This window comes from Pleuronectes platessa, chromosome 6, assembly GCF_947347685.1.
Source record: "Pleuronectes platessa chromosome 6, fPlePla1.1, whole genome shotgun sequence".
NCBI classification, from domain to species: Eukaryota; Metazoa; Chordata; class Actinopteri; order Pleuronectiformes; family Pleuronectidae; genus Pleuronectes; species Pleuronectes platessa.
The window spans coordinates 1,316,806-1,334,409 of NC_070631.1; the positions used below are offsets into that span (position 1 = coordinate 1,316,806).

At 44.9% G+C, this 17,604-nt stretch overlaps 2 protein-coding genes across 2 annotated transcripts; one reads left to right on the plus strand and one right to left on the minus strand.

The window, feature by feature from the left end:
• The first annotated feature begins 226 nt into the window (after positions 1-226).
• LOC128443127 (zinc-binding protein A33-like) lies at positions 227-2,780 on the plus strand. Its single transcript, XM_053425883.1, has 2 exons — positions 227-763; positions 851-2,780. The coding sequence occupies exon 2, from the start codon at positions 868-870 to the stop codon at positions 2,254-2,256; it is 1,389 nt and encodes a 462-aa protein (XP_053281858.1). The 5' UTR covers positions 227-763; positions 851-867; the 3' UTR covers positions 2,257-2,780.
• LOC128441839 (dynein regulatory complex subunit 7) lies at positions 2,553-16,739 on the minus strand (the record flags this gene model as incomplete). The annotated part of the gene is made up of 13 exons (XM_053423947.1): positions 2,553-4,093; positions 4,218-4,357; positions 11,857-12,051; positions 12,956-13,066; positions 13,177-13,287; positions 13,497-13,709; positions 13,795-14,015; positions 14,665-14,793; positions 14,951-15,079; positions 15,202-15,280; positions 15,372-15,491; positions 16,115-16,333; positions 16,581-16,739. Coding segments are annotated over 13 exons (1,914 nt in total), but the record flags the coding sequence as incomplete, so codon positions are not given.
• Positions 16,740-17,604: the final 865 nt, after the last annotated feature.

A 17,604-nucleotide genomic window follows, 5' to 3' on the forward strand; every position in this document is an offset into this window, starting at 1 on the left:
TCACATCATATAATGGTGTCACACTGAAGGTAAAATAATCACAGTAAAATGTACAATCATTTGATGATGTCAGACGTTTTACTGCTCTCACACAAATACATGAGCAAACTTGATCTGATTTGGATTTATAAAACCAACTTTTCATTTTCTGACATTGTTTCCATTTGCTTCAGTCTCTTTAATGTGACTTCAGCTCTGCAGTTACATCACAGACTCCTCCCCCCCCCCCCCTGCATTTCCTGTTCATGTTAAACTTTCACTTTCACCGACCTCTGAATTTAACAACCAAGTCTCTTTTCTGTGTGAACTTGTTGCTGCCAAATGACTTTTGACCAGTTATCAAATCCAAGGCTTTAATTAATTTTTACAGTCGTGTCCTGACACACCACAATATGTACAGTGAATGTATTGCACATGACCCGTAGATGTTGCACAGGCAGATGAATCAGACAGTTAAGAGTTAAAGTGTTAGAGTTCAGTCCATGAGGGGGGTGCATAGTTTTAACTGGCAGCAGAGCTGCTTGTACATTTGTTTCAGGTTTTACTGGTTTTATCATCCAGCATCTCAAGCTCCACCCTCTCCTGACACACCTGAGAAACCAGGAAGCATCTGTTCCTCCCTGAAGAGACGCAGGCTGAAAACCAGACGATCACATTCACCTTCCAAACCAAACTGAACCAAACCAGACCAGACGTCCTGAGTGAGTCCAGCTACAGGAGAGAAGAGTCAAACTACAACCTGCCGACGCTCCACACACTGACCGTGAGTTTAACAAACACCTCGACTCAGAGGGGAAGTGAACCTCAGTGAAGTTCATGGAGCTGTGACTGACTGACTGTCTGTTTTCAGCTTCACCTGGAGACTCAATGGCTTCCAGATTAGAAGAGGATCTCTGCTGTCCCGTCTGCCATGAGGTCTTCAGAGATCCTGTCATTCTGTCATGTAGCCACAGCTTCTGTAAAGACTGTGTGAAGAGCTGGTGGAAAGAGAAAGAAGTAAAAGAGTGTCCAGTTTGTAAGAGAAGATCTTCAAAGGAATTACCACCTAACCTGGCGTTAAAGAACCTGTGTGAGACCTTCTTACAGGAGAGAGATCAGAGCTCTTCACCTGCTCTCTGCAGTCTGCACTCAGAGAAACTCAGACTCTTCTGTCTGGACCATCAGCAGCCAGTGTGTCTCGTCTGCAGAGATTCAGAGAAACACACCGACCACAGATTCAGACCCATCGATGAAGCTGCACCACAACACAAGAAGCAGCTTCAGGAAACTCTGGAGCCCTTGAAGGAGAAGTTACAGAGTTTTGAACGTGTTAAAGTAGAGTTTGAACAAACAGCAGAACACATTAAGGTCCAGGCCGGACTCACAGAGACGCAGATCAAGGAGCAGTTTAAAAAGCTTCATCAGTTTCTGGAGGAGGAAGAGGAGGCCAGGATGGCTGCACTGAGGGAGGAAGAGGAGCAGAAGAGTCGGATGATGAAGGAGAAGATTGAGGCTCTGAGTAAAGACATAACGGCTCTTTCAGACACAATCAGAACCACAGAGGACGAGCTGAGAGCTGAAGACGTCTCGTTCCTGCTCAACTACAAGGCTGCAGTGGAACGAGTCCAGCAGCGCCCCCTGCTGGATGATCCACAGCTGGCATCAGGAGCTCTGATAGACGAGGCCAAACATCTGGGCAACCTGAGCTTCAACATCTGGAACAAGATGAAGGACCTGGTCTCCTACAGTCCTGTGATTCTGGACCCAAACTCTGCTAGTCCAGTATTCGTCCTGTCTGAAGATCTGACCAGTTTGAGACGAGGAGAGAAACAGAAGCTTCCTGACAATCCAGAGAGGTTTGATTATTACCACTCAGTCCTGGGATCTGAGGGTTTTAACTCAGGGACTCACAGCTGGGACGTCCTGGTTGGAGACAGTACACACTGGTTCCTGGGTGTGTCAGCAGAGCCTGTCCAGAGGAAGGGAAAGGAAGAGTCTGGATTATGGGTAATAATGTTCCGTGAAGGTAAATACAAAGCACGGTCACCATCAGGAACATCTGTTCTCTCTGTGCAGAAGATCCAGAGGATCAGAGTGAAACTGGACTGGAACAGAGGAGAACTGTCGTTCTTTGATCCTGATACTAACAAACACATTCACACCTGCACACACACTTTCACTCAGAAGATGATTCCATACTTTAACATTGGAGATCGTCATCACCCATTGAAGCTGTTACCTGTGAAAGTCTCTGTGACTCTGGATCAGAGCCGTTAGAGATAAAGATTTTATTCATCATGTTTATTTCTTCAGGAGAAATCTGCTGAATTTAAAAGTTAAACTCGTTATTCTAAAGATTTGTTTATTTCTCATTTTACTTCTCACTCATGTTTATTTCTCCCGTCGACTTTTCCACCTGTGTAAAATTATTTGATTATTTTCTGATCTTTATCTTCGGTTTGTTTTTTACTTTCATGGAAAATGTTTTCTATCATTTAGATTTTGTGTGGATCCATGAAGTCGAGCAAACTGATGAAGATCCACATAAAAACACATTTATCAATAACAGCTGATCATTGTTCACATTCAACAAACTTTATTAAAACTCACACATGAGACATGATTCTTGTTTAATCACATAAAGTCTGTTCACATGTGAAATAATCCAACATGTATGAACATTTGTCTGTTTGATGTGATGAAGCCAAAATGATTCTGTCTGTAAAAGTGTTTATTCAACAGCAGCCGAGTGATGTGATTTTAATATTGTGATCAAAATAATAAAAACTATGAAACAGAAACAGAGTTTTGATCTTTTTCATTAGAAGAGAAACTATCTTCATAGTTTTGATCTGACCTTTGATTCCAGTGTCACCATCTCACACAGTGTTTACTCAGTAGGTCACATGATCTGTGTGAATCTCGTCCAGCACTTTTCTCAACTTTTTATTTTGTCGTTACGAAAAGAGAGAACGAAAACAGATCTCATAAAACAACATGAATGTGATTTGTGCTGTGTATTAATCAAGATGGAGAACAAACTAATGGAGACGTGACAGTTCAGGACTTATCTTCACGATGAAGAGCCGGGACTCACCAGCCAGCTCGGCCACATGACTTCAACGATGTCCTGCATGAGTCCTGGAAAGTGTCTGGAGAAGGTCTGGGTTTGAAACAAGGATCCGAGACGTCGGGTGTAAGGATGTTGAGTCAAAGTGGAGTGATGCTGATGGTAGCACCCGTCTCTCTGGATGGGTTTAGTGGGAAGGAGAAATTAGGAGAATCGACGATGTTCAGTTAACGTAGAAAACATGAACACTGGTTTGTCCATCCAGGGCCACTGTAGAAACAAGGTGGTGTTTCCCCCATGATTATTATCATCATTGTAAATATTATAATCCCTGGACACATAAGACATACTGTTTTATTAGTTGGTTTTAGTTCCATTCAGATTTAAATACTACACAGTGTTTTATCAGTAGTATTTCATTAGGTTTAAATACTACACAGTGTTTTATCAGGAGTATTTCATTAGGTTTAAATACTACACAGTGTTTTATCAGTAGTATTTCATTAGGTTTTAATACTTCACAGTATTTTATCAGTAGTATTTCATTAGGTTTAAATACTACACAGGACAATGTACTTTACAAAAGAGAAATGAGCTGCAGGCTGTTTTCTGAGTTAATGTGCTGAATATTTTATTGTGATTAAAATAATTAATAATGTTCATCACTTTGATTTGTCTTTGGAGGGAGGAGTTATGATTTCAGGTTTTCTATCTGTCCGTCACATTCTTGGAAAGTTGAAGTTTCAACAAATCTCAGAGAGAAATTCTTCAAATTCACAAATTCCATACAAACGTTCACATGGACTCAGGAATGAACTGACTAGGCTTTAGTGGTCAGGGGTCAAAGGTCACATTGACCAGATACAAGTATGGGAAAAAAATATATGTGACTGAAATCGCTGTAAGGTTTAATGAAATAATCTGATAGTTATTTGGAGCGGAGGCTGCTGATTGGCTCAGCTGAGCAGGTGAGGAGCCAATCGAGGGTCTTCTCTCAGCCTCTCGTCGAGAGCTTGATACTTTAGAGGAGCTTCTTCCTGGTGCCTGGAACAAAGACATGGAAACATTAAAGATGAAGAGTCCTCCTGATTTTATTCTGTGGAAAACACTGATGTCCTGTGTGTGTGTGTGTGTGTGTGTGTGTGTGTGTGTGTGTGTGTGTGTGTACATTTTGAGCCGTCTCATGGCGACACGTATCTGGAGAGTTCTGTCGGAGCAGTAGGTCTGGTATTCGTCCTCCTGGTGCTCCGTCATGTCCAGCTGGTTCTGCTGGTACCACTGTTGTTTCCTCTGCAGCTGCTGCGTCTCCTGAACAGTTTAAAGGTTCAGATGAAGAGTCTCTAAATCCTCAGGTTCATCACAGACTCTCTAACGTGTCTGTGTTCTGCTTCAGGTTCACGGACCTCCTCAGAAAACTGCTGTTAAAGTCCACAATATCTGCCCCTCGTGTATTTATGTATTCATCATTTATTTAACACCTGAGAAATAACCGCAAGGAATGTTTACATTTGTAGATTTGAAAATGAGTTAGGGTTTATATTTAAATCTTTTTTGTGAGTTTTCTTTTTGTTCTGAGGAGAGGGGCGTCATTATGGTTTAGGGGTGACAACCATCTCCTTGTAAATACTACACAGGGTTTCATCAGTAGTATTTCATTAGGTTTAAATACTACAGAGGGTTTTATCAGTAGTATTTAATTAGGTTTAAATACTACACAGGGTTTTGTCAGTAGTATTTCATAGGTTAAAATACTACAGAGGGTTGTATCAGTAGTATTTCATTAGGTTTAAGTACTACTGTTACGAACCATGTTCTGTATGTCCTATATGTGTACATGTATTGTGTTCTGTTTGTGTTTTTTGTCTTCTCCTCCTGGGTGCCTGGAGATGCCTGCAAGGACCGGAAGGGGGAGCTCTCGGGCAGGACGCGTCGGAAGTGGCCTGAGGAAGAAGCATCATGGCCGCTCATCTCAGCTGGTGCCAGCAATACAATCACCACACCTGGTCCAGATCAACAATCAACCCTTCCCCTTTACATAGTGCTTTGTTTTTTGTTAGCGAGGGGGGAGGCTTTTTGGAGGAAGCTGTGTCAGAGCGCTGTTGGTTTTTGGTTGGTTTAGCGTAGATATTTGCTGGTGCCTTGATATAATTTTGTCTTTATTAATTGAGTTGTTAGCTGCCGCCTACGTTTGGTTTTGTCTTTGTCTTTGTGAATGTTTGTTTGTTGTGCGCACTGGGACAACAAGGACAGGTAAGATACTCCGGGGTCTACATATAACACACACGTAGGTTTACTTCTTGTTAATACCCCAGGTTAGAGTGAGCACCACCCGCTGTACTTTTGGGTGCTAAGCACCTGTAAAGGGGGGGTGGGTTTTTTTTGTGTTCTTTTCTTTGGTGCCACTGAGAGTCCTTGTTGATCCCTGTGTTGCTTTGTTAAATAAATACTTTCTTTGCCTCTTATCGAGTAATGGTTTCTGTGTGATTGCACCCTCACTTCTCCAGACCTGTCGCATTTATGCTATGCCCCACTCCGAGCCACCAGGGGGCGTAACATAAATTGGGGGCTCGTCCGGGATCTTTGATCCGTTTAAGCAACAGGTTTGTTGAGTGTTGGTGTGCAGGGCACACGTCAAGTAGGCTGGTAATATTGGTTTGGCTTAAAGCTGTTTGAGACATCATGAGCATGTTTGATATTGAGGGTTTTCTTAGTGATCCTTCTGTGGAACAGATTGATCGCTGTAAAAAAAAAGATTTGTATGCCATTGCGGCACATTTTGAATTTGTAGTCTCACCAGGTTTGCTAAAAACCGAATTGAAAGAAGCAGTTGTACGTATGTTGGTACAAAGTAAAGTACTTGGTACGGGCAGCAGTGCAACTGCTAGTTCGCCCGCTATTCCATCCCCATCATTGTCTTCTAATGCAGAGAAGGACAACAGGGAGGAAGAGATAGTCGGGGGAGGGCAGGTTGAGGATGAGTTAGGTCATTCAGATGCGGCCTCTGATCTGGAGCTTAAGCCTCCTCGTACTCTGCCCCGACTTTCTCCATTTTCCTTTCCTAAAGTAAGTGATGATGCCCGCCATAGGCTACGCTTAGCGCGTTTGCAAGTGGAGGCGCAGGAGAAAGAGAGAGATGCCGAATATAGTCATAAGTTGGCTATTCGGAAAATGGAATTAGAAATAGCAGCAGAAAAAGAGGTGAAGCTAATGCGCCTAGAGCTAGAAGCTTCTGCTATGAGTTTAGCTCAAACTAGGTCCATACCTACTGAGCACTCCGCGCCTGCGAGAGGTTTTGATGTGAGCAGAAATATAGTGCTGGTACCTCAATTTCGTGAGGCGGAAGTAGACTCCTATTTTACTGCCTTTGAGCGAGTTGCTACCTCACTGAAATGGCCAAAAGAGGTCTGGTCGATACTGCTCCAGTGTAAACTGACAGGTAAAGCACAGGAAATTTTAGCTTCACTCTCTCTAGAAGATAGTTTGTCTTATGAGGTGATCAAGACAGCTGTGCTTCGTGCCTACGAACTAGTTCCTGAGGCATACAGACAAAAATTCAGAACCTTTAAAAAATTGTCTACCAAAACATTCGTGGAGTTCGCCCGTGAGAAAGAGACTCTGTTTAATAGATGGTGCAAGGCAAGCAACGCGACTAATTTTGACACTCTTATCACAGTTGGTTCTCATCGAAGAGTTCAAGAATAGTCTGCCTGATCGAATGGTTACTTATCTCAATGAGCAAAAGGTTGGGACATTAGCGCAAGCTGCTGTGCTTGCTGATGAGTTTGTGTTATCGCACAAGCAAACATTTGGGATTCCCCGATATGAGAGTAGGTATTTTACTCCTTCTGCCTCGGCTAGAATACCCTCTAGTCCGCCACGTCCCTTGCCTCGCCGCTCTAACGAGGAACGGGAGTGTTACTATTGTCACCAAACAGGTCACATAAAGGCTGACTGCTTTATGTTAAAACGCAAGCTGTCACAGCCAAGCAAACGACCAAAAGAGGTTGGTTTAGTGCAAACATTAGTGGGTCCAGTGTCACTAGCCCAGGAGATGGAGGACGACACTCTGGAACCCTGTTACGCGCCATTTATGTTGGACGGACTGGTTTCCCTTAGTGCAGATACGTTGACCCAGCGTCCAGTGCGCATACTAAGAGATACTGGCGCAGCACAGTCTTTCATATTGTCAGACGTGTTGCCATTTTGCAATGACACTTTAAGTGGTTCCAGTGTGCTTGTACAAGGCATTGAAATGGGGTTTGTGTCTGTGCCTCTCCATCAGATACATTTATCCTGTGACCTAGCAACTGGAGTGTTTAAAGTGGGCGTGCGCCCGTCTTTGCCCGTTAGAGGCGTCACATTTCTGTTAGGGAATGACATCGCTGGTGGAAAAGTTACGCCAGTTTTAGAAATTCTAGAAAGACCTGAGATTTTGCAGCCTGATGTGTTGGCTCAGGACTTCCCTGAAGTGTTCCCTGTGTGTGTGGTCACCCGTGCTCAAGCACGTAGGTTGGGTGAAGCAGTTGATTTGTCGGATACCCTGTTCGCGACTGAGTTGACTGGCCAGACTGTTTCCCCACCTGTGTTTATTAAGTCTACTGCTGAGCCGAGTGTCCAGCTTAAGGTTCAGGGTAATACTTCCACCACAGAGTCAACTAGGTTGCCTATGATTCGAAGTAGTCTTATTGCTGCTCAGAAGGAGGATGTCACTTTAGCAAAGTGTTTTGCCGCGGCTCTTGCTCCAGAGAGCGCTAAAAATAAAGTAATGGATTATTTTATAGAAAATGATCTCCTGATGCGGAGATGGAAATCTCGCGCTGATTTTGATAATGAGTGGAGTAATGTCTTTCAAATTGTTGTGCCTATACAGTACCGACAGTCCGTGTTATCTCTGGCTCATGAACATCTCTGGTCTGGTCATCTAGGTATTACAAAAACCTATGACCGAGTGTTGCGACATTTCTTCTGGCCAGGTTTGAAGCGAGATGTGTCTTTGTTTTGCCGTACGTGCCATGTATGTCAGATCACGGGGAAGCCTAATCAGGTTATTAAGCCTGCGCCTCTTCACCCGGTCCCGGCTATAGGGGAACCGTTTGAGCACGTACTGGTTGATTGTGTTGGCCCGCTGCCGAAAACGAAATCCGGTAACCAGTTCCTGTTAACAATCATGTGTGTAGCTACCCGGTATCCTGAAGCTATCCCTCTTAGGAGTATAACAGCTCAGTCAGTAGTAAGGGCCCTGATCAAGTTCTTTTCTACTTTCGGCCTCCCTAAGATTGTGCAAACCGATCAAGGTACCAACTTCCTTTCGGGTATTTTCGAGCAGGTGTTAACATCCCTGTCCATATCACACAGGATCTCGAGTGCTTATCACCCGGAGTCGCAGGGGGCACTCGAAAGATGGCATCAGACATTTAAATCAGTATTGCGCAAATATATCATGGAGAGCGGTAGGGAATGGGATGAAGGCGTTCCTTTGGCTCTATTTGCAGTTAGGGAAATAGTGCAAGAGTCACTAGGTTTCAGTCCAGCAGAGCTGGTATTTGGTCACACAGTGAGAGGCCCTTTAAGAGTGTTAAAGGATCAACTAACAGGCGAGAGTTCTCCCACCCAGCGAAACATGCTGACCTACGTGAGTCGCTTCCGAGAACGACTGCACGAGGCTTGCAGTATCGCTAGGAAGAGTCTATCTGTTGCACAACACGGTATGAAGCGGCAGTTCGATAAAAAAGCACTTCCACGTTCTTTACAGCCAGGTGACTTGGTTTTAGTGTTACTGCCTATTCTAGGTAATTCAATGAGTGCTCGATTTTCAGGACCGTACACTATTGACAGGAGGTTGAGTGCCACTGACTATGTCATCCGGACTCCGGATAGAAGACGGAAAACCAGAGTGTGTCATATAAATATGTTGAAAAACTATTACACTAGAGGCGAAGTCCAGCCAGAGACACGCAGTGCGCCTCTTGTAGCCTCTGTTGCAGCTGCGGTGTCTGTAGCTGAGATCCCAAATGCAGTGAGTGATGAGGATGGCCCGAGTTTGCGCAATGCCCAGCAACAGACCCCTCGGTTATCCAATTCAGAGATGTTGTTAAAACTTCCATCTTTAATGCATCATTTAAGCAGGGAGCAGGAATCTGACCTACTCTGCCTTATCTCTGAGTTCCCCTGTCTGTTTGGAGATGTGCCTACCCGCACTACGGTGCTAGAGCACGACATAGAGGTGGGTGAGTCCAGGCCTATTAAACAGCACCCATACAGGGTAAATGCATACAAAAGATCTTTGATGAAAAAAGAGGTTGATTATTTACTGGAACATAATTTAGCCCAGCCCAGCTCCAGTCCATGGAGTTCTCCGTGTTTATTGGTTCCAAAGCCTGACGCTACTGTCAGATTCTGTACAGATTATCGGAAGGTAAACCATGTAACTGTGCCTGACTCATTTCCTATGCCCCGCGTAGATGATTGCGTGGATACCATAGGAGCAGCTCGTTTTGTCACAAAGTTAGATCTATTGAAAGGTTATTGGCAAGTTCCCCTTTCAGCACGTGCTTCTGCTATCAGTGCCTTTGTGACTCCTGACAATTTTTTGCAATATTCTGTGATGGCTTTCGGCATGAGAAATGCTCCGGCCACTTTCCAACGGTTGGTGAATATTGTATTTAGTGGTGTCTCTAACTGTACTGCATATTTGGATGATGTGGTAATACACTCGTCAGAGTGGACTGCTCATGTGGCTTCGCTAAGATCTGTGTTTCAGCGACTGGCGGATGCATCCCTAACACTGAACCTGGCAAAATGTGAGTTTGGGAAGGCAACTGTGACCTACTTGGGTAAACAGGTGGGCGGAGGCCAAGTGCGTCCCTTGGAGGCCAAGATCGCAGCAATCACGTCTTTCCCAGTGCCCACCACTCGACGGGAATTACGCCGATTCCTCGGAATGACGGGTTATTACAGAGGGTTCTGTAGGAACTTCTCTTCTGTTGCAGCCCCAATGACTGACTTAATCAGTCCATTGGTAAAGTTTGTCTGGACAGATAAGTGTCAAATTGCCTTTGAGTGCTGTAAAGCACTTTTGTGTAATGCACCCATACTTAGTGCTCCTGATTTTAATAAACCATTTTCCATTGAAGTCGATGCGAGCGGTATAGGTGCTGGTGCAGTTCTCACTCAGATGGATTCTGAGGGTTTGGTCCACCCTGTAGGTTTCTTTTCAAAGAAATTTAGTAGTAGCCAAATGAAATACTCTACAATAGAACAGGAGACGTTGGCTTTGCTGCTCGCACTCCAATTTTTTGAGGTATATGTTGGGTCAAGTGCGGAGCCTGTGATGGTTTATACGGATCATAATCCGCTGGTGTTTCTCCATCGAATGCTAAATCACAACCAACGACTTATGCGTTGGTCATTAGTTATCCAGAATTACAACCTGGTGATTCACCACAAAAAAGGCACAGAGAATGTCTTTGCAGACGCTCTGTCTCGCGTGTAAATATGGTTGGGGTAAGGTATCGTTGATTGGTTTTGGATTCACGGTTTTGGGTTTGAGGTATCGTCAGCCATGGGCTGACTCTTTAAGGGGGGGAGTGTTACGAACCATGTTCTGTATGTCCTATATGTGTACATGTATTGTGTTCTGTTTGTGTTTTTTGTCTTCTCCTCCTGGGTGCCTGGAGATGCCTGCAAGGACCGGAAGGGGGAGCTCTCGGGCAGGACGCGTCGGAAGTGGCCTGAGGAAGAAGCATCATGGCCGCTCATCTCAGCTGGTGCCAGCAATACAATCACCACACCTGGTCCAGATCAACAATCAACCCTTCCCCTTTACATAGTGCTTTGTTTTTTGTTAGCGAGGGGGGAGGCTTTTTGGAGGAAGCTGTGTCAGAGCGCTGTTGGTTTTTGGTTGGTTTAGCGTAGATATTTGCTGGTGCCTTGATATAATTTTGTCTTTATTAATTGAGTTGTTAGCTGCCGCCTACGTTTGGTTTTGTCTTTGTCTTTGTGAATGTTTGTTTGTTGTGCGCACTGGGACAACAAGGACAGGTAAGATACTCCGGGGTCTACATATAACACACACGTAGGTTTACTTCTTGTTAATACCCCAGGTTAGAGTGAGCACCACCCGCTGTACTTTTGGGTGCTAAGCACCTGTAAAGGGGGGGTGGGTTTTTTTTGTGTTCTTTTCTTTGGTGCCACTGAGAGTCCTTGTTGATCCCTGTGTTGCTTTGTTAAATAAATACTTTCTTTGCCTCTTATCGAGTAATGGTTTCTGTGTGATTGCACCCTCACTTCTCCAGACCTGTCGCATTTATGCTATGCCCCACTCCGAGCCACCAGGGGGCGTAACAACTACACAGTGTTTTATCAGGAGTATTTCATAAAGTTTAAACATTATGGTTTAGGGGTGACAACCATCTCCTTGTTGTGAACATGATATCTGAAGAACTCCTTGAGGGGATTTCTATACATGTTAGCACGTGTTATCTCAAGAACATCTCAAGAGAATCCTTTGAAATTTAAAAACACATTTTCACATCTTCAACTACAAATTGACTGACTAGATATCGGTGGTCAAAGGTCAAATGTCACTGCGACCTCATATGAGTGTGAGAAACATGTCAGCTCAAAGTGCACTGGTTGGTGTATGACCACAGGAGGTTCACTCTAGATGCTACATGGTCCCTATGATAAAGAAATGAAGTAAACTTAATGATACACCTGAAACCACCTGTGATCATCTTCTGAGTCCAGAGTCAGTTCAGGAGAAACAACAGCTATAACACAACATGACTCGTGAACCTGTGCTGTACCTTTTGGTAGCGCTCCTGGATCAGGTTGGCGTCCTCCACCAGCTTCTGCTTGAACTCTGACAGACACTCCTGGTGGAGCTGCCTGGCGTCCTCAGCGCTCAGAGGGTCTGAGAGGTCGAGTCTCATGAGGAGCGGAGCCAGGATGTCCTTCTCATTCTCATGAAGCCAGCTCTGCTCCTCTGCAGCCTGACGCTCCTGGAGGAGAAGATCAGGTGATGAAGGGAGGTTCACACCTAGAAGAGGCTGGACAACTTTAAACTCTGAGTCTGTTTGACCTGAATGTTGTTGTCACTTCACTCAGGAGGTTGTGTTATCACCACTGTTTGTCTATTTGTCTGCAGAGTTTTTTTAAAGACCACAATGAATGAAAGATACGATCATATGTCAAGTACCAGAGTTATGAAGGAATATCAGAGGCATAACTGAAGATAATGTGAAGAACCAGCGGAGAGAAGAACCCTGGAAACACCAGAGTACCTCTCAAACACAGTTCTGACTGAGTTCATATTGGTCTTTGTAGTTTTATTAAAGCGTGTTATTAATATCTGTGTCACTCATAAGAACTATAACACACAGAGACGTTACAGACTAAACATGACACCAAGAAAAGTATCTTCAAAAACCAGAATCACGTCCCTGTGGTGAACGTTTGGTTGAAGATTCTCTAGATTCTCTTGATTTCCTTCTTGAGTCCAAGTGAACATTTGTTCTGAATTTGAAGTAATTCCCTAAAAGAGTTTTTGAGATCCTGACACTGGGCGGTGGAGGAATAAAAAACATGGGATATTTGATGGGACTGATATTTGATGCAGATCGATAATAAAAATCTGATCAATCAGATTTAAATGTGGTTTCATGGAGGTTCTGATCTGTTCAGCTGTTACAGAAACAACCATCTGAGATCCGGTCAGGACGTCTGGTTGAATCTAAGGAGACTGTTGGGACTTGGTGAAGGTTCTACATTGTCACATTAAGAGATATTTCTAAATGAATTATCAGAATTATTCTGTGGGAAGGTAAATAGATATGACATAATAAATATAAAATAAGGTTAAATATGAGGCAGGTTATAAGTAGGTTCACTTTGAGGTTATCTCACCATGTCCTGTCTCTTGCTGCGGGCCCTGGCAGCTCCTGTCGTGGTCCAGGGACAGAAGAAGAGCTGAACGTCTCCCTCCTCTTCCTCTCTGCACGACACGATGTCTCTCACCTGCTCACAGGAGAAGAGGTCACAAGGTCGGCTGGCGTCAGAGTCGCACAGTCACTGAGGAACACGTTTGTTCTGGACATGGAAACAAGAGAACGTGAGAACGTCTTCACCTCCTTCAGAGATTCTTCAATCTGATGAACAACCATCTCTTCATCCTCCATCAGAGAAACCAGCATCTCGTACAGAGTCAGGGTCTTAACAGGCGTATCGGAGAGGCCCACCTACACACACACACACACACACACACACACACACACACACACACACACACACACACACACACACACACACACACACACACACACACAAACACACAGTCAAATACACGCATGTTGTCATATGATCCAGAAGCAGCAGACTGGGAAAGCTACTTTGTGTGTGTGTGTGTGTGTGTGTGTGTGTGTGTGTGTGTGTGTGTGTGTGTCTGCACCATGAAGCTGGACACCATGTCCTGGGTGAAGTCCTCAGCCTTCTTCTGCTCCGTGGCCTCTCGTGGTTTGATGAAGCTCCGGTGCGATGGGATGAAGGTGTCGGCGTCCAGATGATACGTCACCTCGATGCGTCTCTGCGCCAACAGGAAGACGCGCTCCGCCACGTCCTGATTGGCCGGTTTGGAACTGTCCCTGTGGAAACGCTCCACCACCTGATGTGAGACGGACAACACACGTCGTTACACCTCATCAGATCTGATTTGTTGACATGTCCACTTCCTGTTCACGCAGCTGTACCTGGATCAGGCGTGTGGCCGGTTCAGAGTTCACGTGTTCTCCTGAGAACTGGACGTGTCGGCCGAAGTGGACTCGCCTGTAGTAGAGGGAGTCGGCGCGGCGCTGGAAGGTCTCCGTCATTTCCCCCGGGGACACCAGCCTCTGCACCAGGTTGTCCACACGAATGCTGCAGAACTTCATCTCGTGCACGCCCTCCGTGGTCAGGGACTCGAACCTGTGAACTGAGGATGAGTCCAGAGACAGGAAGTCAAACCACAGAGGGAACTTTCCTCCTGTTTACGAAGTTCTTGCACATTTTCACGATAAATCGCCTCCTCTTCGTGACTGCAACTGGTGAAGGTTAGTTGAACATATGTCAGATTTGATTTACTGTTTCATTAGGTTTAAATACTACAAAGGGTTTTATCAGTAGTATTTCATTAGGTTTGAATACTACACAGAGTTTTATCAGTAGTATTTCATTAGGTTTAAATACTACAAAGGGTTTCATCAGTAGTATTTCATTAGGTTTGAATACTACACAGGGTTTCATCAGTAGTATTTCATTAGGTTTAAATACTACACAGGGTTTCATCAGTAGTATTTCATAGGTTCAAATACTACACGTGTTTTCCTCATGAGCTGACGATGAAGGAGCGATCATGGAATAACAATCAAGCTCAACAGAGAGTTGGATCATCAGCCACAGGCCACGAGACAGTGAGCAGTGTTCGATTCCCCTGGGCCACAAGTCCGTATCATATCAAGTGGGTCAATGAGAATTACTGCACTACCCAGAATCCTTGGGTGTAATAGCGACTGCTCTGATTGGTGGAGCTCAGTGTTATTGTGATGAGTTGAGAGAACAGATCGTGAGGTTTGAACTTTTACACAAGAGGTCGAAAGGTCGTCCACGTCTGAATCGTTCTGTCGTCACGTTGTCGACCTCGTTGACCTCTCGCTCCTCCAGGTGGTCGGTTCTGTGCTGATACCACTCCTTCACCATGAGGACCTCAGTGCCTTCAACACACACACACACACACACACACACACAGACACACACACACACACACACACACACACACACACACACACACACACACACACAGGGTTACTAAGACGTCTTCAGATATAAAAGTTCTGAAGAGTTTTTACAGTTTTTGAGTCGATCGCTCACAGTCCAGGTCTTTGTGTGAAACCAGTCGTGTGGTCAGACCGTTCGGCCTCAGGTACGGAGCGAACCTCTCCACCTCTGCTTTCCTGTAGCGAGTCAGCTTGGGTCCTCCCGGCCAGCGAGTCTCCAGGTCTGAGGAGGAGACAACAGGATCATCAGAGAGAGAGAGAGAGAGAGAGAGAGAGAGAGAGAGAGAGAGAGAGAGAGACAGAGAGAGAGAGAGAGAACTTCATGTGGTGTGGTTGTCGCTCTACCTTTTTTCGTGATGCTGATATCACTGACCCAGGATCTGGGCATCTCGAAAGCCTGCTCCTCCAGCTCCTCCAGCTCCTCCTTCAACATTGTGTTGTGGTTAAAATTGTGTTTCAGTGCATGAACACACAATAACAGACGGACACACATGAACACACACACACACCTGCACATCCGGGGTCATCTTGTACAGCTTCTTATTTGAGGCCTCATGAATCAGCTGCTTTTTGCTCGTTGCTCCGAACAGGAGCGGCTCCCACATGTTCACGTCCTCCAGGTCAAACCCCAGATCCTGCTCACACACACAGACACACACATGTTTACTCAGTTGTCAGCTAAGGAGGTGGGCTTGTCAGTTGTCGGCTTGTTGGCAGCGGATCATCCGGTCAGCTGAGAAGGTCATCGGCTGTGACCTGCCGGCTCTCCTACTGGTCCTGGACCTGTTCCACTCCAGGACCAGTAGGAGAGCAGGCTGATCCTTCTCATCCCGGTCACAACATGTTCCAGAGACTCCCGTCCGGTAAAAGGTTCCGGGCCTTCAGGACTAAAACCTCCCCATGGCAGTGGAGCTCACAAACAAGCCCCCTGCATCACACTGACTCTGCCCCCCCCCCCCCCTGCACATAATTTATAATTTATATATTATTGGCACTACCACCAATCTCTGCACCTTAGCACCGCACGTGCCCATAACTCTGTTACTGTATATGTTTTGTTCTATATTGTTGTTTTATGTTGAGTGCACCAACAAACATTTCCTGTATTCTGATCCTGATTCTGATTTGTTGTCCAGTGATCAGAGGGTTGCTGGTTGAACGTCCACAGTTGAAGTGTCTTTGAGCAACACACTGAAGCCCAACCCGCTGACCCTGTGACAGGATGTTGTGTGAACGTGTGTTTCTCTCTTGAACTCACGCTGCAGCCGCTCCTGCAGTCCTGCATGTTGACGTAGTAGTTGTGGTTGTTCCACACGCTCTCGATGCCCAGGAAGTGGGCGGAGCCGGTGCTGTGGCGGGCGCCGGTCAGCGGCTCGATGAAGAAGTTCTCCTGGACGCTGCGACTCCCTGACAGAACCAGAACCCAGCAGTGCAGCCGGAGGCCCCGGAGCCGGTCGGCCGGACGCTGCTCGCTCTGCTGAGGACGGATTCAGATCTGTGATCCACTTTATTAACGTTTGAATCAATGAAGGACGATGGTCAGTTTATTACTGTTGCTGGAGGGTTTCAACCAGATTGTAACTTTAATCACTGAAGGAAAACTGACAACATTCAAAGAAAAGAGATTTCAGCTGCTCTGTTTCAGTTATTTTCATCTTTGTGTTTACTTGTCAACACTTTGTGTTTGTGTTTGTGTTTGTGTTTGTGTCAGATGATCTCGTCACCTCATCAGGTTTCAGATTTTCAAGCAGCGCCGCCTCAGCGCTCGGTTTCTTCTTCTGCTCTTCTTGTGTCATGAAGTGACTCTTCAGCGACCTCTGAGGTTTCTCTTTGTATTTGTTCTCCTGTGACTCCTCTGAGATCACACTCTGCACAGAGAAACACAAAGAACACACACACACACACATCATCTTAATTAATATGTTTAATATTTTCTTACCAGTGACTCGAAACACAACAAGATGAAGATTTCATCACAAGAATTATGAAGAAGTGACTTCAAACAATATTAAAACAATTTCATTTATATATAATCTTCAGTTTGAAGTATTCCTTATACATTATACAACTAATATTTTCTTATTTACATTATTAATTATGGTTATAATACAGTTAATGTGATTAAAATTATTATTATTATAATTTACAGACAAAAATGACTGGGTTAGTTGATTTCCCCCCCGCTGAACAATGGATCATGTTTTTTAAGCTTATTTCATGTTTTGTATGAAAAGTAACTTTGATCTGTAGCAGATAAATAAGTGTAGTGGAGTATTTTGTACAATATTAAGTATAAAAGAGAATCAAGTAAAGTACGAGTACCTCCAAACACAGATCTTCATTAAATGTACTTTTACTATGACCTACAGAGGGCGTACCTGCACCGGGGTGATAATATCTGGTGTAGTACCTGAAGAGCTGCAGAGACCTTGCATGCTGCACATTTGTGTCTGTGTGCATGAAAGGTTTCTTCACCTCTTTTCCTTCCCTCTGAAAGGTAGAGCAGCCCCTGATGTCCCCCCCCCCCCCACTGGGGCAGCAGCGTCACTGGGGGAGGTCTGCAGCTTTAGGCTGGTCAATTTGAGGACAACCTGCACAACACCTATTGTTTTCTTCTCTCAACTAAAGATGACCTATACCTGCTTGCAGTTGGCAGTATCATTGCTAAGTGTCATGGATAATGTTGAGTTAATTTCTATATTAGTTATGGTTGCTTGAAGAAATGTCACATCTGAAGCCACACCTCTG